This window comes from Podarcis melisellensis, assembly GCF_964234715.1.
Source record: "Podarcis melisellensis genome assembly, chromosome: 7".
Taxonomy (NCBI): Eukaryota; Metazoa; Chordata; class Lepidosauria; order Squamata; family Lacertidae; genus Podarcis; species Podarcis melisellensis.
The window spans coordinates 25,431,312-25,451,822 of record NC_138539.1 but is presented as its reverse complement, the minus strand read 5'-3'; the positions used below and the strand labels follow the sequence as shown (position 1 = coordinate 25,451,822).

Genomic DNA, 20,511 nt, shown 5'->3' with positions numbered 1-20,511 from the left:
TTGACAGTTTGTTTTAAAAAGCAACATTTCATCAGATTTTTGCAAGCAGAAGCGTTTACATTAGAAGAGATTTTGAAAAAGCAACAGTCTCCTGTTTCCTTTGGAGTTTACAGCTTTAGCCAAACTTTAGTTTCAAAAATGGAGCTAGATATATAAACAAAGCAATCCTTCTTATCTGAGGGTGGAATGACAGAGAAGATGGGGCCATGAACGTCCTTAATTCCTCCTTATACCTCTCTCCATGAAGGCTTTATTCACGTTTTGCAGTTTGGTTTGCACATCTCAGTGTCACACCATAAATATTAACCCCAAACACACTGACAGGTTATCAATAGAATACTAGTCAATTTCCTGTTAATAGGAACCAGTCAGCATTTTGAAAAATGCTTCAAGGTGCTTTTATCCATCCAGTTAGAGACCATGGTAATAGTTGTGGGTGGATGGGCCTCAGGATTCACCTACTTTATGATATTAAAACACTGAACAGGTTAAACAATGTGGCATCTTCAATTAAGAAATATTGTAAAAAAGAAAGTAGGAGAAAGGAAGAGGAACGGTTAAAGGCAATAATAAGTTCAGAAATGCGTTAACAATAGAAGTTAATATGAGTTGATTGTATAAAAATGTTTGGAAAATGAATAAAAAATTATTATAAAAAAAACAACAACATGGCATCTTCAGGGGAAGACTTAGAATTGTAGCTCCGTAATATAGCGGACCGTTCCTTCTTAGGGCTTATGAGCACAGAACAGAAGCTCTTTCTTCTTGAAGTTATGGCTTCCTCACAGATTTCAAGGAAGCTGGGCTTAGACTTCATTACTGTTTCGAAGCAGTGGCGTAGCGTGGGGGGTGCAGGGGGGCCGGCCGCACCGGGCGCAACATCTGGGGGTTAGGGTTAGGGGGCGCAAATCGACGGGTTAGGGGGCGCAAATTACTTGCCTTGCCCCTGGTGCTGACAACCCACGCTACGCCACTGTTTCGAAGACTTTCTGTAGGCTGCCTGAACAGGAAAGGAGAGACAGAGAGTACATCAGGAGTTGCTAGGGATGAAACCAGGAACTTTGATATTTGTGTGCCTTGAGAGATGATTGATTAGAACTGCAGCTTGGCGCATCTTCTTAAGAGTGAAATTCTCTCGGTTTGTGGACTGGTCCTGCCACCAAGGCTAGCCACTGATCCTCCCCCTGACCCTCACCTGGGCAGAAAGAGCTATGTTTAAAGGCTTCCTATTAGGGTTGGGACCGTGGCTTAAACAAGGTATTCTTGACTCTGCTTTTTTCCTGTGACTCCAGTTGCAGATTCTCTGCAAAACCAAATAAACAAAAATCTTATAAATCTCTGAAAATCACAAAATATGCACTCTTGACGGATTCTCTTGAAAACATAGAACCAAATAAACATAAGTCTTATAAGTCTCTGAAAGTCTTTGTAGACTATGCCAGTCTCTGAAAGAAGCAATGGTTTTCAGAGATTTATAAGGTTTCTGTTTATTTGGTTTTGCAGAGAGTGCATATTTCGTATATTTCATACTGTTCAATGTTCTGTATAGATTATATAAAGAGTTTATATTGACATCACATTGTTGTCCTTGGTCATCGTGTTGCCTTGGATATTACTAATAATTGTTTGCAACACAGGGGTTTAATTGTTTGGTTACTTATTATCTGCCTCATCCCTGGCAGACTGTTCCTACACAAGAACAGAAAGTGGGTTATTCTAGTCCAACCACATCACTTTCTGCAGGGAAGAATTCTAAGGGAATGTCGGGGGATTCTCCTTGAGCCAGCAATATTGCTGTTGTTTAATTTATATATTCCATCCTTGCCAAGTTGACTTTGAAGCAGTTTACAAGTATAAAGTCAGTTATAGAAATACAGCCATACATAATTAAAATGCACAGTAAAACAATGTAATCAAACAGATTAAAAGAAAAATAGATATGGTAAAATAAAAGGAGTATTCTCTGTGTGCCTAAATCTAGGTTTAGAGCAAGTACTCTTTGGTGAGAGTGCCCCAAATCACAAAACATGGGAGTAAAATAAAGTGTGGTAGCTCTTAAACTTATAAAATATTCCTTTCTGAGTTGCTTCCAAAATTCCCCACTTCTCTCTGCATAGAAAGGGAATACACATTTGGTAGGTTAAGAATGGTTTGGTTCCATGTGCTTTTCCATACAGCAGCAAGAAAAGACAGGCAGTATAACTTAAGTTCCAAAATGGTAAATGTTTTTAAATTATTTGTGTACAAACACAAAAATGGTTTGCTTAAGCCACATGGTCTAAGCTTAGAGTATCCAGCTTAGACCTCCTTACTGGTAGGGTTCATATGGTGGAATTGAGAGAACAATAAGTTTGATAACCCTTCCTCCCAAGGTGAGGAGTGACCTAGCTAAGCCTGGCAGGACAGCTTACTCTATGGTCTTAACCCTTTCATGCATTAATTAGACTTAAGCATGTTGGTTATATGAGGCTGATTTATCCCACGGTCTAAACAGGCATGTCTTCAAGAGCCAGCAGAATGCCAGTACTGATGGGACTTGTCAAATTTCAGCAGGGAGAGCATTCGACAACACTGGAAGCCCAACTCCATGTTACCATAAGCTGATAATAATCATTTGAGTATCAGGTAATCTCGGTGACAAGGATTGCTATAACTTGTTCACAAGGTTCAACCCATTCTGAAATGGGATAACCTATCATATTTACTCAGAAGTAAGCCTATCTGTTTAATAGCTAAATCTCAACTCCTAAATAAAAGTGAATAGTCCCAGTCTTGTAGCTTTCCAACTAGGGTTTAAATTTCCTAACTTTAATTTTCTCCCTTATTTTAATTCTCTCTGAGACAACATTCTTTTGTGTCTCCTTTGGAGTCTGCAATTCTTTGATAATATTTATATGAATAAGGGACTTTCAGGCACTTGGAAAGAACTATGGGGTTTATTTAGGGGGTGGTTTGAGTATTTTCTGGTGTTGCTCATAATTGCTGACGTGAAACAATAATGACAGCTGTGGGAAATAAAAGATATCAGGCTAGACGCTAAGACGGATCTGGCAATGAGTACAGGACAGAAAGCAGATAATTTTGTTAAGCTCCGTCTGTGACTGTGAAAACAACCAACACCTTCTGAATGGTTTAAAAGCTAGCCGAGAGATGCATTGTCATGGACCGTGAATGGGTTGCTAAAAAGAAAGAATGAGCTTTCAGAGAAAATTGCAAGAATGGAAGTACAGTCCTCTAGAGCAGTACTTCTCCAACTATCTGATGTAAGAACATAGGAAAAACCTTTTGGACCAGGTCAAAGGCCCATCTATTCTAGCATCCTGTTCTCACAGTGGACGATCAGATGCCTGTGGGAATCCAGCAAGCAGGATTCGAGCACAGGAGCACTCTCCCCTCCTGTGATGTGGTGGACAGGCATTTCTTTTCTCCAAGTGCCAGGGACTGGTACCATATTTAGGCCTTGAAGCCAGGGACTCCAAGTGCCAGGGACTGGTACCATATTTAGGCCTCCTACCCAACCAGGGCTGTGCTGGGGTTGTTGTGGACCAGCAGCCAACGGCTCACAGATCAGCACCACTGATCTGTCCATGGGCCACCATTTTTAAGTAGCACTGCTCTAGAGCAGACTGGGCAACAAGCTGCCGCAAATAAAGAAGACTATGTTAACCAATAGCAAACATATTTTTATAAAACATATTTTATTGATTTACATGAGGAAACAACAACACAGAAACAGAAGAAAAGCTTTTGAGGATATCCAAAGCGAAGAAATTAGAGTCCAAGTGGCAGAATCCACTCCACGGTTCTAGAGTTCCAAGAAGACAGATGAAAGATGAAGACCTTGTATGTATATGTCCCATGACATATTCCAAAACAATAACAATTATATATTTTCATCACATGTTCACCAATGGGGATGGAGGAGAAAGTTGGCTTTATTGTGAACCTACCAAATTTGCATTTACTGAAACATGATTTGAACCGATGCACAGCTACCAGTCTAAGTTCACACTTCCCTAAATTTTGAGACACAGCCTCCAGCCAAACAATGCGTACAAAAATGTGTATGTTAGGGGAAAGTGGGCACGAATGTGCACGTTTGTGACGATAGCATACAAAAAATGTATTGTATTGGGCGGAATTGCATAGAGTATGTCTGCAGAAACAACTACTACAACAAACAAACGGTTGCAGAAATGTGCAAATTGAATTTGAAAAAAACCAGAATCTTAGAGAAACTAAAAGTGACAGTTTTGTCCGTCGTATTTGCCAAATACATGAAATGATACTTTGTATTGTGTAGAAGATACTGTCAAATAATGCAGGTACAGTGGTACCTCAGGTTAAGTACTTAATTCGTTCCGGAGGTCCGTTCTTAACCTGATACTGTTCTTAACCTAAAGCACCACTTTAGCTAATGGGGCCTCCTGCTGCCGCTGCGCGATTTCTGTTCTCATCCTGAAGCAAAGTTCTTAACCCGAGGTACTATTTCTGGGTTAGCGGAGTCTGTAACCTGAAGCGTATGTAACCTGAAGCATATGTAACCTGAGGTACCACTGTATTTCTATTGTCAGGTTCTTCAGCTGGGGGAACAACTATCAGTTATTTCTGCCCTGCTTCAGAGGAAAATTGGACATTTACAGTCCATTATTTTGATTAAGAACCTTTTTTTAAAAAAAACAACAACCTCAGGCCCGTCTTAAGTTGTTTGTTCTTGCCATTAATGTTCTTAACAGCTGGAGAGCTGCCTTCTCTCAAATGCTCCTTCCCAGATATTTCATCCAACATATGAACCTCAGGTCCAGATTTCTCTTCCAATAAAAGGACTAGAAACATATTTTTTACAAGAGAGAGAGCGAGAGATTTCCCCAAAACCTGAATTCTGTACTGGATCATAAAGAATGAATGATCAAATCAATCTGTTTCTGGTCCATGTCACTTTTGCATGTGTGACTTACAAATCTGGTCCATCCCAATTCTTCCATTTTGGTGCAAAGATTCTAATGTTTGTTTTATTTCAGGGCAAAGTGCATACATCTCTGCCCAACTTGTTCCATCTGCGTAAGGGTGGCATGATTATTAATAGGTCACTTTTATGGTCAACATTCCACATTCTATGAATAGCAGAGATGTACTGTACTTTACTAAACCAAATACACTCATCACCACCCCCCCCCCCGCCATTTTAGCTACAGCTATGCGTTCCGCCGCCTTACAAAGTTTCATGCGAAAGCGCCTGTGTATGTTTACTTCAGATTTACAATGAAGACTAATTAGTAACAGGTTAATTTGTGCATAGTTTTAGCTCTAGAAGTCATACCTAAAAGCTCAAAAGATATGAATTGCAGGGGAATTGGAACAAAGATCCTGTGTTGACTTTGTACTTAATAAAGGAACCTTACAAGGTTTTAAGAGTCATGGGACACATTCTCAGATGATTCCATCAGTGGGTCTGTTATGTTATAATATTGTCCTTGGCAAAAAGCTTGTAACTATGCTAAATATAGAAAATAGCTAAAATTACACAATTTTTTTTTAAAAAAAACAACAACTCAGAAGCATAAATGTAGGCTCCGAGGGCATGTAGTTCTTCCTATACTGAGACGAGATTTCTTAGACTTAAACCTTCCTATCACACAGCCTTGTATTTAAGCACTAGCCTAGTAGCCATTTAACATACTCTTGTGTATGTGCATGCAATTTTGGACTGTAGTTCACAGGAAGTGGATTTAACCTTTTTCCAAGCCACAGCCACATGAAAAATACACACACACACCCCAAGCTGTAATTATCCTGGGGGGAGCATCCACGAACATTCTCCATTCCCTATGCGCCATGCTCCTGTTCCTATTTACAGCTAATATTCAAATAATAATAAAAAATGTACTCTAAACATTTAACACACTTTTTGCATCATAGTTAAGTCTTCTGACACCAAAATGACTTGGGGGGCTCTGATAACCTCAGTATAGATCTGTATTTCTGGATGAAAGGGGAAGAGGGGAAGAAAGGTAACAATTGTATTTTCGTATTAGTGGAAAATACGGAATTTATTAATGGGAGTAGATAATAACAACAAAACTAGTTAAAAAAATAAAACACCCCACAATGGAATTGTTCTTTTTGGTAAAACATTTACGTCAAGTTCCGCAATTCAGATGGGCTCACAGCATTTGCTGTCTGGGCCTTTAGCTCATACTCCTTTTTGCGTTTCAGGTTGAGAAAGACGACCCCCAAAATGATACCTGAGGGAACAAAATGGGAAATGAGATATTTATCTCACACTTTAAGCAAAATTAGCTTTTGCAAACACTTTGCAGGCAAAACAGGACCAGGTTTTTACAGTACAATCCAAAACATTTTTACTCTTAAGGCCCTCTGTGTTCAATGGGGCTTACTTCCTATTATGTGTGTTTAAAATAACAGCGAAGGGACGCGGGTGGTGCTGTAGGTTAAACCACAGAGCCTAGGACTTGCCGATCAGAAGGTCAGCGGCTTGAATCCCCACAATGGGGTGAGCTCCCATTGCTCGGTCCCTGCTCCTGCCAACCTAGCAGTTCGAAAGCACGTCAAAGTGCAAGTAGATAAATAGGTTTACCTCCAGCAGGAAGGTAAACGGTGTTTCCGTGCGCTGCTCTGGTTCACCAGAATTGGCTTAGTCATGCTGGCCACATGACCCGAAAGTTGTATGCCAGCTCCCTCGGCCAATAAAGCGAGATGAACACCGCAACCCCAGAGTCGGCCACAACTGGACCTAATGGTCTGGGGTCCCTTTACCTAAAATAACAGCCCAACAATGTAATCTGATGAACACTTACAGCATCAGCAGTCAGCCATGTTTGGCACTGGACAAAGTACTCCAGTTGCTCAGAAAAGTCCCTCGCCAACTCAACTTGCACACGCCACTACTCACTGCCCTCTCGGTCAGATCTGCAGGTGATGTTAGTGGTGGGCAGGCAGCAGTGCCACTTTTCAATGGGAGCCAAGCTCGGTTGCTACCTGTCATCTTAATTTATCCTAAATGCAATGCCCTGACTTATAGATCTAGAAAACCTATTGATCTATAACTCTATCTATAGAGCTCATAAGTCTGTAGGCCAAGGCATACATATACATTGATAGCTCTATACTGCATGAATCAGTCTAGTTCACTTTCAAAGCCATTCAAGTTGGTGGGGCTTGCACCCTAGAGATGATGTGATAGAGCAATCCCCTGCCCACATCCTTAAAGAAAGATGGCCAATGGTGATGTCCTTCAATGTGAGAGAGTTGCAACTGTTCCTAGCCATGCAAAAGTGCATAGTTGGATCTACAATTATTCCATGGTGACTGTTTCTTCCTGGCACTAAGTTGTGGACTGCAGCTTTCATTTCCAAGCTAAGTTTGCACGAAACATGATGGGAGGGAGTGTCTCATAGGGTTTGTCCCCCTTGCAGCAAAAGTTTTGCAAATTCAGCCTGCCTTATCCAATTCATGCTTTCAAATAGCCTTTCCCTATGAATCCAAATAACTGTTTATTCAATTTGCTTCCAACAGTTAACGGCTTCCAAAAATCGCAAAGACCTGTGCTCTATATATATTGCTTTTATTTGCATGTTTGAAAGCCAAATTCCCTAGTCAGTCATCTTGGCTCCTTCAGTGTTTAAATTTATTTTCAAAATTCCCCCAAGGGTTTTGTTTTGTTTTGGAAAGTGGGGAAAAAACCCCAAAACAGTCAAGTTGTTTAAGTTCTGTCAACTGCTGCTGTCCAGTCAAGTGCAATGAGGTCCAGCATCATCTGCTTTGTTCAGAATAAAACCAATTGAACTTGCAAACTTATGCAACATTCCGTACAAAAATGTATATATTTGGGGAAATAAGCACACAGGGGCTGATGAATATTCATGAGGGCTTTCGTTTAAAAAGAAATCATAAGCTTATGCAGAAATGTGGAGAGCTGAACTTAAAACTGGGGAAAAAGAGAGACTGAAATGGAGAATTTTGCCCATTCTTACTGGCAGCCCTACTCTCACCATTAAAGGTAAAGGGTAAAGGGACCCCTGACCATTAGGTCCAGTCGTGACAGGCTCTGGGGTTGCGGTGCTCTTCTTGCTTTATTGGCCGAGGGAGCCAGCGTACAGCTTCCGGGTCATGTGGCCAGCATGACTGAGCCACTTCTGGAGAACCAGAGCAGCACACAGAAACGCCATTTACCTTCCCCCTGGAGCGGTACCTATGTATCTACTTGCACTTTGACGTGCTTTCGAACTGCTAGGTTGGCAGGAGCAGGGATCGAGCAACGGGAGCTCACCCCGTCGCGGGGATTCGAACCACCAACCTTCTGATCGGCAAGTCCTAGGCTCTGTGGTTTAACCCACAGCACCACCCGCGTCCCACTCTCACCATTAGGCCCATTTAAAACAGCCACTTACCAATGATTAGCAGTACTCCAGCCAGAATTCCAATTGCCATCCCAACTGTTGGAAGTGAAGGTCCATCATCAATTGCCAGGAAGCATCTATTTTCCTCTGTACATTTGCACAGTCTCACTGTGGACAAAACCACAAATTCCCAGGCATTAAGAGAAAATAGCCAAAGGGGGGAAAAGCAAAGAGCATAGACACCATTTTCACTGTACCTTTCAGAGTAACAACTCCTTCCATAGGAGGCCTTCCGTTGTCATTGATTTTCAATGGTACATAATAGTCTTTCTCTTCAAGCTTCATGTTCCTTGGGGAAATGTAGGCAAGTAAGCCTGTAAATATAAACAGTGGATGGTAAATTTTTAACAGAAAAGCAAGATGATGGTGACAACAATAATAAGAGCGAGTGTAACCTGGAACAAAATGTTGCACTGTGGAGTTTGGCATTTCACCCACCCAGCCAGCCATGCTCTTGTCAATAGTACTCCATTCCTCCTCCCACACAGTTTTACACACACACACACACACACACAAATACACACACAAACACACACACACACACACACACACACACACACACACCCATTGTCAGTCATCATTCAGTATTCACTGAGGGCCATCAGTCCTCACTGGTCTGTTTCAGGAATCCTCAGCCAACAAATCAGAGTCGTCCCCCTCTTCAATATTTTTTATACTTCCGCAAACCTTAGGGTTCCCCTAAGCTCGCTCATATGTCTCTTTTGGGTACTGCCATTATGGCTACGTAAGCACCAGCACTCAGAGAACTGAGAGTGCTATTTGTCTATCTGGTAATAAATAAGTAAAAAGGAAGACCTGTAAAATGGAATTCGGGGGGGGGGGAGCAATCGAAGCAAATGATTGGATACTCATTGTCCTGTTGATTTAAACGGCAAATGTAAGCATGTGTTTAACTCAATGGAAATCTATGGGACTTGGGCTGGGTCAAGCCTGTTTACCTGAATCTCAGCTGCAGCTGCAGATTCATGCTCTTTCCCAGAGTTTCACCCAAGTTTCCTTACCAGATAGCCTCTACATTTTATGTGACCTCTCATATGACATAAAAGCCACCTCTAGAAAACTAGCAGAATCTAGAGGAAGTTTAGTGCACACTCCCATGTTACTTGCTTCCGGGGGGGGGATGTTTACAACCCCGTCAACCCAGAAAATCATGGCAGTTTTGCATTGTGATATCACATGATGTTTAAAAATTTAGTACGGAATGGCAGTATACTGATCAAAAAGCGCCACAGTTCCATAAAAGAACATTAGATTCCATGATAGAAGTGGTAGCATTATAATCGAGAAAACTAAGACAAGAATCCTTGTGCCATGAATAAGAAATGTGACTGCATTTATCGTGTCTTCGCTGGGTCCGAGTCTCTACAATAGGCAGGAATCCATACCCAAATGCATAAATATTGAACAGTTTTAAAAATAACAGATAACCTGTGAAGCAGAGATGCAGACCTGAGGCCTTCCAGATATTGTTGGACTCCAGCTCCCATAAGCCCCAGCTTGCATGGGCTAATGTTAGGGATGATGGGAGTTGGAGTTCAACAACCCCTGGAAGATCAGAGTTTCCCCATCTCTGAAAATTTATACATCATTAACTCAGAGTCCCATAAAAAGGCTATAGAGCTCCTTCCTAAAATGGATAGCTCGGTTGCACTGGGGTTGCATTTGCCATGGAACTGATCAAAAACTTACCATCAGGTTTAGAAACATTCCAGTTTTGTATTGCATCTGCACCAACAAGGGAATAAGTGAATCTCTGAACATATGAACGTTCATCCGGATCGGAAACTTCGATTTTCGTTTTCTCGTTTCCTTGGAGAGGGTGGCAGAAGAACACAGCGTTCTTGTCTAGCCTCGGAGGGTTGTCGTTCACATCTTTCAGGTTCAGTCTCAGCTGTGCTGTGGAGCTTCGAGATGCTTTAGCTGTGGAGTGGAACAGAGTGCGAAACAATATTCCACACTGACGGGCAGAGGCTCTCCAAAGTTTCAGAGACTCTCTGCCACTGAGTGGGATGGGGTGTTCAGCATGCCAACATCTGTGAAATGCCAGCAGTGGCACTTGGGAGCATCATTTGCTACGTTCATATGTGGACGCATGACTATAGTATGTGCCAGCCTCTCTGCATTTAAAATAATGATGAACAGATTGCTAGTTGATACTGAAGAAGAAGAAGAAGAAAATAAGTGAGGGAGAGTTAGACTCCTCCATCTTCTCCAGTCTATTCAACATGTTTTCTTGAGGGCATGAAGCTTCTGCATTTGGGAATTATAAACACCTAAATATCTAAATATAAACGGCCTCAGCCCAGTATACCTGAAGAAGCGTCTTCACCCCCATCGTTCTGCCCGAACACTGAGGTCCAGCGCCGAGGGCCTTCTGGCGGTTCCCTCACTGCGAGAAGCCAAGTTACAGGGAACCAGGCCTTCTCAGTAGTGGCACCCTCTCTGTGGAACGCCCTCCCACCAGATGTCAAAGAGATAAACAACTACCTGACATTTAGAAGACATCTGAAGGCAGCCCCATTCAGGGAAGTTTTTAATGTGTGATATTTTAATGCATTTTTAATCTTTGTTTGAAGCTGCCCAGAGTGGCTGGGGAAACCCAGCCAGATGGGCAGGGTACAAATAATAAATTATTATTATTATTATTATTATTATTATTATTATTATTATTATATTATATTATTATTATCATTATCATTATCATTATCATTATCATCATCATCATCATCATCATCATCTATCCAGGCTATGTATGTAGCCAATTGGCACCAACATCTGCTATAAGCTATCCTTTTAAAAATCCCAGAGTGCTTAACGTAGCATCAGTCCAGGGAACTGTGTGGCATTTTTAATGGTGGTGCCATTGATACCCAATATGCAAGGGGACAGGCACCAATGTAGGGTGGGCCTGCCAGGGAGGGGGGCACTTTGTCCTGGGTCACCTCTAATTTGGGAGTCACTTTGTTCCTTTCTTTTTTCTTTCTTTTTCTTACTTTGCTCAGTTGCGACTACTTGCACCATGTAGGTTTGTTGAGTTTCCCGGTCCAGCGGGGCAGCAGTATATATTGTGCCATTGAGAGGGTCAATCCGCAGCCACTTCCTGGCATCACTTTTCAGCGCGTACCTTTGCAAGAAGAAGGTCAAGATATAAGAACCCAGCTTATTCATAAAGCCTGATGTGCTTTCACTGACAGCTGGTTACAGATGCAGGGATGTCCTATCAAAACAGTTGCATAGACACTATAGCACTGTTGACTCATTCCCCCTCTCTGTAATGCAAAGAAAGGAAGGGGAACCACACCTAATGGTCACAACTCCCTGAGTGTATATACCATATTTTTCACTCCATAAGACTCACCTGACTGTAAGACTCACCTAGTTTTTAGAGGAGGAAAACAAGAAAAAATATTCTGAACGAAACAGTGGATGTATGATTTTTGTGGTTCATGCTGTGACCGCAGACATGATATGTGATTTGACGACACTTCCGGGTTAGCGCGATCGGCTAATGGCGGATTCCCTCCAAGCTCCGGAGGGAATCTGCTCAACAGGGGCTGGGTCTTGCCATGCCGGTGACACGGGGACCCTTAAAACCCACGGGCGCGAATGCCCGGGGACGTGGTGACTCGGCGGGCACCGTTAGCGCCCTCCCGACCCGCGGAGCCTTTTTAAAGGCTATGGAACGGGTGCCGGGGAGCGGCGTGGTGCTGTGAGTCCTCTGCTTCCCCCGTTGAGTGAAGCCGCATGCCATTTGCCGGACAGCGCTGACTTCTTCCGTCTAAAATTCGGACTTAAATTCAAGAACAACAACCCGTGAGTAATTTGGAACTGAACTTTTGAAATTATTTCGCATACGGATTTGGTACGAACGGGGGGAGGTGAAAAGAGGAAGTCCGCCTCACCCCCATTGTAAACAGTTTAACAGCAAGGATCTGCCAACTAAGGTTGTGAGAAGAGTCGTTGGTTATTTTTGGTGATTGGATAAAAGATATTAATTCCACGGACTTTAAAAGATCAAGTTATCGTGCTGGAGGGCAAGAAATTATATGTTTGGATTAAGTACCACCTTTCTAGAGACTGGGAGAGTAACTCGTAAAAGAGCCTGTGGTGGACTTGGAAGCCTTTGACAGCTGTCAGACTAGCTGTCAAGGTCTGGAAAGAACTGAAAGTTTTAACTTTTAGCCGGTTATTTGGATATAAAATAACTTAAAGTGAAGGAAGATTGATACAAATAACATTGACTTTTGGGTCGAAAGTGAAAGGAATACTAAGTAACAAAAATCCCTCTAGAGGGGATTTACGGATACTACAAAATGGAAATATGTCAGGAAATCCGAGCAGAGCTGCAAGAGCTGGTCGTTCTCATGAGAAAACTGCAAGAGACATACGAGCAAGGTCATGTTTGGTCTACAAGCCCTTTAAAGTTGAAACCAACAGAAAATATAACTACTGAGATGGAAAAGGGCCTGATACTCAAAACATCGGCAGTTGGACAAGAAATGAAACTAAAGAAAGAAGAGGAGGAAAAGACACTTGTTAAACAAGGGACGGCCGAAGGGATACAGAAGACAAATGAGAGCCGAGGACCTATCAAGATGATTTCAAACCCGACCAGAGTGAAAGTTGGACTAGTTGGGACGTATGAACTTAACAAACAAAGACGGAGTTTCACAGTTAAACAACTTGATTTGGTTAGAAAAATCACTGACAGCATTGAGAAAGTATTTTTTCGAGTTTGGGTATTTAACATAAAAGATTTCCAAAGAAGCCGGCTGAGAGGGACTGAAGGGGACTTGAGAGCCTCGGACGTAAGGGCACCGGGCTAAAAAGATAGACTTACGGATTTAGGTTTGGGGTTGAAATTGGGGGTGGAAAAGGAGGGCTTGGGAGCCCGAAGGGGGCCTGATTTTCACTATGTAGTGAAAAAAATCTTTTTTCTTTTTTTTTTATGTCATACATTAGTAATAAAACGGGGAATCCGTGGATGGGAACCAGGGACAACCTTAGGAAAAATACTTTTATTTTTATTGTTTTTTTATTTTTTCTGTTCTCCTACCTTTTTTTTATATATGAATAAGATATATAGTGTAAGTGTTTTTGATTAGATTAAGAAAACATAACACTGAAATAATGGCTAAAATAAGTGATGATATTAAGGTAAAACTTGCTGAACAAATATGGGAAATGGAATACAAGAAGGGGAGGCGTGGGGAAGTCTAGAAAAGAAGCTACCGAAAATGGGATTTAAAAGGTGGAACCTCTTTTTCTTTTCTTTTTCTCCTTTTTCCCCCTTCTTTTTTCTTATATTCTCTTTTATGTATGTCTTTTGCTATTTGTATCTTTTTGAAATGACAATAAATATTATTATAAAAAAAAGATATGTGATTTGACAGTGAGTTTGGGGTAGCCCAGTGCAAAAATCCTGCGGATCCATGTGGATCCCTGCTTTGTAACCACATTTTTGCACCATTGTGGCCCCAGGCAACAGTGGGAGGGTGGTTTTCTTGGTGCAGGCTGTAGCCATGGACATGCTATGTGATCTGATGGTGAATTTGGGGTGACCCAATGCTAAAATCCTGAGGATCCATGTCCTTTTACCTCCCCCTCCCAGGCAGCCTCCTTTATCTCTAGAGTCCCTTATCTCCCTCCCGATCCCTTGCCAATCAGCTGCTCAGCGGCTTTGTTTCAACACCCCCTTCCCTCTTTCTAAAAAAAAAAAAAAAAGCACAATCTGCTTTTTGCCGCTGGGCAATTCGGCTCCAGGGACCACACATTCGCTCCATAAGACGCACAGACATTTCCCCTTACTTTTTAGGAAGAAAAAAGTGTGTCTTATGGAGCAAAAAATACAGTAAGTGTATGTATTTAAGCAGTAATTGACATAAAAACAGTATCATTAAATGAAAATACAACATAAAATCAGTAAAACAGTAGTATAAAAGCATATCAAAATAAAGACTGGGTTACGCTCAAGGTTTTAAAAGGTAAAGGGATCCCTGACCATTAGGTCCAGTCATGGCCGACTCTGGGGTTGTGGCGCTCATCTTGCTTTATTGGCCGAGGGAGCCGGCGTACAGCTTCCGGGTCATGTGGCCAGCATGACTAAGCCGCTTCTGGCGAACCAGAGCAGCGCACAGAAACGCTGTTTACCTTCTCGCTGGAGCGGTACCTATTTACCTACTTGCACTTTGATGGGCTTTCGAACTGCGAGGTTGGCAGGAGCAGGGACAGAGCAACGGGCGCTCGCCCCGTCATGGGGATTCGAACCGCCGACCTTCTGATCAGCAAGTCCTAGGCTCTGTGGTTTAACCCACAGCGCCACCCATGTCCCAAGCTCAAGGTGTTACTATTTGTATATTCCACAGACCTCAATGTCCCAAATTCACAAATAATTACTATTTGTATATTAAATCCTTAACAGCTTGGGGCTGGTTTACTTGCGGGATGGCCTTACCCAGTATGTGCCACATAATACAGTGGTGCCCCGCAAGACGAATGCCTCGCAAGACGGAAAACCCACTAGATGAAAGGGTTTTCCGTTTTGGAGGTGCTTCGCAAAACGAATTTCCGTATGGGCTTGCTTCGCAAGATGAAAATGTCTTGCGAGTTTCTGCGGGCTTCCCCCCCCTTTTTCTAAGCCACTAAGCCGCTTATCAGCTGATCCGCTAAGCCGCTAAGCCGCTAAAAGCCGCTAATAGCGCTAATCCGCTAAGTCGTCAATGGGCTTGCTTTGCAAGACGAAAAAACCGCTAGACGAAGAGACTCGCGGAACGGATTAATTTCGTCTTGCGAGGCACCACTGTACTTGTTTCTGCTCTTGTAAGATCTTTTAGTGTGGCAGAAACTACACTTTATAGAACTGCTGGCTTACTGACATCAACTGGGAGCCTTCACCGCACTATTTTCAATATCAGCTTAAAACATTTTTGTTTAGGCAAGCCTATTTGGACATATAAAATGTCGACATGAGTTTTAATCTCCTTTTTAGCTTACTGCTGATTTTAATTAACTTTTGAATGTCTTTAAAAACCTGTTTCTGTCTTTTGTTGATAATTTAAATGTAGCTTTTTTTGTAAACTGCTTCAATGTTTTATTACAATCCTGCGGGATATAAATTTTGTTAAATAAATGAAACAATACAGGAAAAAATACAAATATGTATGAGGGGAATTCAAACAGATCAAAGCAGAGTCCGATCTTATGGGTCAGGGAAAGCCTGGGCAAAAATATAATGTCTACACGGTTACAAGCCCTGAGTGTCCATCTTTCAGAGAAATGTTTATCTTCTTTCCCCCTGAAATCCCCTCTTCTACACAACCTTTAAAGTTGCAGAAGTCCCGCTCTCTGTTGCAGCTGGCCCCCTTAATTCAACAATATGATTAACGTAAAGTCTACTTGGACCATGATTAAGTTTAGAGAGAAAATCATCTTTACCTTATTGAGTCACCCTCTGGATCAAAGGCAGTCGCTGTGGTCAAAAAAGTACCCACAGTAGCATTTTCAGGTATATCCACTGTATGAGTGGTTTTGAGAAAAACTGGTGCTTCTTCCACATTAATAACTATGACTCTCAAGTAAGCAACGGAGCTTAAATTGTACTGTACCCCAGACACAAGAGGTTCAGGATTTTTGGCTTGGATTGTGAGGTTATACACATCAGTTGTTTCAAAATCAAGAGCCTAGGAAAGCAGGAAGTGAAAAATATATAATAATAATAATAATAATAATAATAATAATAATAATAATAATAATTTGTTATTTATAGCCCACCCATCTGGCTGAGTTTCCCCAGCCACTCTGGAAGGCTTCCAATCAAATGTTAAAAACCCAGTTGTATCAGGAATAGCTAGGTGAACAAATAATGGATCTTGGTCACATCCACACCCTATGTTTAAATCACATACCTGCCCCTAAAGAACCTTGGGAAGTGTAGTTTGTTAAGGATGCTGGGTATTGCAGCTCTGTGATGGGTTGCCTACAGATCCCAGGAATCTTTGGGGGAAGCCCTGTGCTTTAAATGCACTTCAAATGTATATTGCGGATGAGACCATAGACCTATGGAAAGAGACCACTTGGAAAACTGTAGTGATCTCCACTCCCTGAAAATTTAGCAGTCTCTCATCATTGTAGTGCTTATTATTTTATTTTATTTTTAAAGAGAGAGTTGGGGGAGCAGCCAAGCACTCTTGAAAGTCCCACCTCTGCCTTGAAAGCTGTCCTCTAATCCCTATGGCTGCTCTGTATGGAGGAGATTTAGCTCTGAACATCCTCAGAGGCATTATTACTAGTGTTGTACCAGTTTTTGTCATGCAGTAAAGCAGGAATGGCCCTCCAACTATTGTAGGACTCCAGCTCCCATTGGCCCCAATTGGCATGGCCAAAGGTCAGGGTGATGGGAATTGTGGTCTTGCAACATTTGGAGAACAACAGGTTCATTCCCACCAATAGATTTTTTAAAAACTGGAAGTCAGGTACAAAACTCTGAGAAGAGCATTCCATGGTCTTGCTGACAGGATAGAGAAGGCCCAGCCCTTGGTCACAGCTTGCTTAATTTCCGTAGGTTGGGTAGTCAAGAGGAGTCTCCTCCAATTACCTCAGTGGATGGCCAAGTTCTTAAGCCCTCCTCACTTAAATGTTAAGATTTCCTTACCATGATCCATCAGGGAAAGAAACAAAATTTATTCACCTTATTAATTTTAACATATCCTCTGTTTGTTTTTGGATCTGTCACTATTATAAAAGTGTTGTTGGGGTCTCCCTTATCGATTGTGTACTCAATCTGAGAGCTTCCAGTGAAGGGTTCGTCGGCATCTGTGGCTTGGATTTCCCGTATTACTGTTCCCAATGGTATGTTTTCTGGAAGCGTCATAGAGCCATACTAAAGAGAAAAGAAGAAACAACAACATCCAGAACAGATGAAGAGAAACTTCTTAATGATAGAAATAGCTTGACAATGGAACCAGTTACAAAGGTGGACAGTGGGCTCTCGCTCATCTACAAGGGCCACATCCAAACAACGCCTGGTTTAGGGCAGTGGGGATGGGTTCCCCCCCCCCACAAGGTGCCAAACCAATGCAAAACTATGACGTAGTACATTTGACAACATGTGCATGGAAGGCAAGAGGGGAGAGGGTGCCAAATTATGTCCTCACTCTGGGCTCCGTATTACCACAATCCGCCCAACACTATGATTTTATATCTAACTGAAACAGCATACGCAAAAACCTGCTTCTACATCAATATCACATTTTCATTGTCAGGGGGCAATCATTTATTGGATCAAGGTGGAATCTACACACGTATAAAAAAACGCTGTGCAAATGCTTTTTTTAAAAAAAGTTTTGAAAAATACATTGAATTGTGCATAGCTCATTGTTGCCCTCTAGTGTCACATTTGTATACTGCACTTTACAACACATTTAAAATGTGTTTTCTGCCTCCGTGTAGATGAGTCCCAAGATCCCTGATCGAGTGAGAGGCGTTTTCTAACTACTACAAAAGCAAAACCAGTTAAAAGAACACTCACGTCCGATTTTTCAAAGATTGGAATCTGATCGTTGGTATCGATGACATTGATCCGTACGTTGCACAGCGTTTGGAATACTGTTGGCAAAAGAACAGGACAGGATCATGCTCAAGGCTGCTCTATGTAGAACAAGGGTTCTCAAACATTTCAATTGACTGCTTCAAGCAGGCTGCCTCTGCTGTTAGAGGCCAGCCAAACTATTCTTTGTGATCATCAGAGGAGACCCAACTAGCAATACTGCAGTCAGATGAATTGCCAGCTAGAAACCTCTCAGAGATGAGCTTTTCAAGCTGTAGCACTAAGCCTCTGGAACACCCTCCCCAAAGGCCTCATCAGTTGGTTGTTTTAAGAACTCATTTATGGGTACTGGCCATGATGGCTATGGTCTGCCTCCATTGCTGGGGGCAGTAAACCTTTGAATACCAGTGGAGAGACTGCTGCTGTGTTCAGGATTCCCATGGGCATATGTCTGGCCACTGTGAGAACTGGGAGCTTGGCTGGATTGGCCATTGGCCTGATCCAGTAGGTCTTTTTCTTATATTTTCATCTACTCAGGCCTATTTTGATATTTAGGAAGATTATTCTATTATTCTATTCTGTTGCTAACTGTGTTCTTTTAACGATGGGAGCTTTCTGGGTTGTTGCTGCTGTTTTTCATCTTTACAATGGCAAATTCCATGTGAGGGATTATTAGGAAAGGAACTGAAAATAAAACTGTCACTATGATAATGCCGTTTTATTAGTGATGTTTAAAAACCAATAAAAAATGTTTGAAGAAGAAGAAGAAGAAGAAGAAGAAGAAGAAGAAGAAGAAGAAGAAGAAGAAGAAGAAGACGAAGAAGAAGGAGGAGGAGGAGGAAGAAGTCAGAGTGGAAATCTATGGGTGATGGACATATTGTTGGGGCCAGGTAGGATTTTTTTCCACTTGGCAAAGTGGCACCAACCATTTGGTTTTCGTCTACCTCATAGCAATCGTCACAGCTTTGTGAGGTTAGGCATTGGGTAAGCCTTTGTTTGGATGGAGGGAAGGTTGTAGCCTCCGCCTGCCCCTCCTCATTAAGGGTATCCTGTTAAAGGGATCACAATGTATGTGTGTGGATTCTGTCTGATGCTCAGACATGGGCTAGGGCCATGCCACAACCCTAACAGGGACCCCTTGGGGTTCCCCTATTTGATGTAAGTCATAGGACTCCCCCTGTTGGTGGTTTACCCTTAGATGGAGTCCCTGCAGACAGGCGAGAGTCGAGATATAGCCTGGCTTCACCCAATGCCTAAGGCAAACGGCTCACAACTGTAACCCATAAAGTTGTGGCCTATTTGAACCCATAAACCAAAATGCTGATGTCTGTGTGTTTATTATCCATTAGGAAACTGTGGGTCACACGGCCTTGGCACACAATACCAACCTGAATCTGTCACCTTCACCGTCAAAGAGTAGTTAGAGACTAGCTCCTTGTTTAAGGCAGAGGTAAGTAAATTAACCGTCCCAGTTCCACGTTCGATGCGAAACATATTATCATAAGGCACTTTGGGGCTCTGATCCACAATGTCATAGGAGAGGCGGGAGTTTAAAGTGTTTTCCTGGTCTCTGTCCGAAGCATGAAAAGTTCCTATGAAGTTCCCTGGTGGTGGCAAAGAAAGTCAAAATTAGTCGAGCAGCAAATAAACACGAGGCAGATGAAAACAAAACACGTTGTGTTGTGAGCCTGTGTCTACCCAGAAGTAAGCCCCATTGAGTTCAGTTGGGTTAACTCCCAGCTAAAGGATGTGCAGCATTACAGACTTTGCAGCGCTTGTGAAAATATTTTAGGAACCAATCCCAAGCAATAGAAAGACAATATTTTAAATAATGTAGAACATAGAGCCTGAAATGACCCCACTATTCTCGCAGCTGCTAGTAATACAGGCCTGCAGGCAAGGGACGGATGCACCGCAAAATATATCAGAGGCACAACTGTCCAAACTCAAAATGATTGTACCTTTGCTCACATTTGATTGGCACCGTGATTAAGGTTGACACTGGTTTCAGCTATCTGGTTTCCAAGGGAGCTGTCTGGTAAATTTTTGTCATGTTTCCTTACCTGAAGGTTCGTTGTCCTGAACTTCAAATATAGTCAAAGCTTTGTCACACACAGGGGGATTATCATTGATGTCTTCAACTGTGACATTAATGGTCAGTGGATAGGATAGTGCTATGTCTTCGTCTTTATCTTTTGCAACCACGTAAAAGGAATACTAAAATGGGAAACTTGTGATTAGGAATTACAACAATGGTGAATGTTTATTTTAGTCCTGCAATGGGGGATATTTAGCTCTGGATGGAAGTGGGGGGGGGGGAATTAGTTCCACTTGCATCTGAATGCAAATCGACCCAATTCTTACTTTCCAAATCAATATGTGAGTCCTTGAAAATTTGCGCTGAAGTTTTTCCATGCAAGAAAAAAAAAGAGTACCGAAAAAGCACACATTAGGGAAAATTGTGCACAAAAAGGCACAGTTTATATGACACTGAAAATAATGTGCAGCATATTAGGAAATGTATTA

General features: G+C 42.1%; 1 protein-coding gene across 1 annotated transcript in view; it reads right to left on the bottom strand.

The window, feature by feature from the left end:
* Positions 1 to 3,679: 3,679 nt before the first annotated feature.
* CDH17 (cadherin 17) overlaps positions 3,680 to 20,511 on the bottom strand; it is a 31,320-nt gene continuing 14,488 nt past the window's right edge. Inside the window, exons 9-18 of the mRNA XM_081919707.1 lie at positions 20,049 to 20,202; positions 19,374 to 19,589; positions 17,968 to 18,044; positions 17,128 to 17,319; positions 15,876 to 16,120; positions 11,435 to 11,565; positions 10,131 to 10,361; positions 8,618 to 8,734; positions 8,412 to 8,528; positions 3,680 to 6,245 (exon numbers count right to left, since the gene is read on the bottom strand). Coding sequence (XP_081775833.1) covers positions 6,136 to 6,245; positions 8,412 to 8,528; positions 8,618 to 8,734; positions 10,131 to 10,361; positions 11,435 to 11,565; positions 15,876 to 16,120; positions 17,128 to 17,319; positions 17,968 to 18,044; positions 19,374 to 19,589; positions 20,049 to 20,202 — 1,590 coding nt within the window. The 3' untranslated portion in view covers positions 3,680 to 6,135. The remainder of the gene's footprint in view (positions 6,246 to 8,411; positions 8,529 to 8,617; positions 8,735 to 10,130; positions 10,362 to 11,434; positions 11,566 to 15,875; positions 16,121 to 17,127; positions 17,320 to 17,967; positions 18,045 to 19,373; positions 19,590 to 20,048; positions 20,203 to 20,511) is intronic.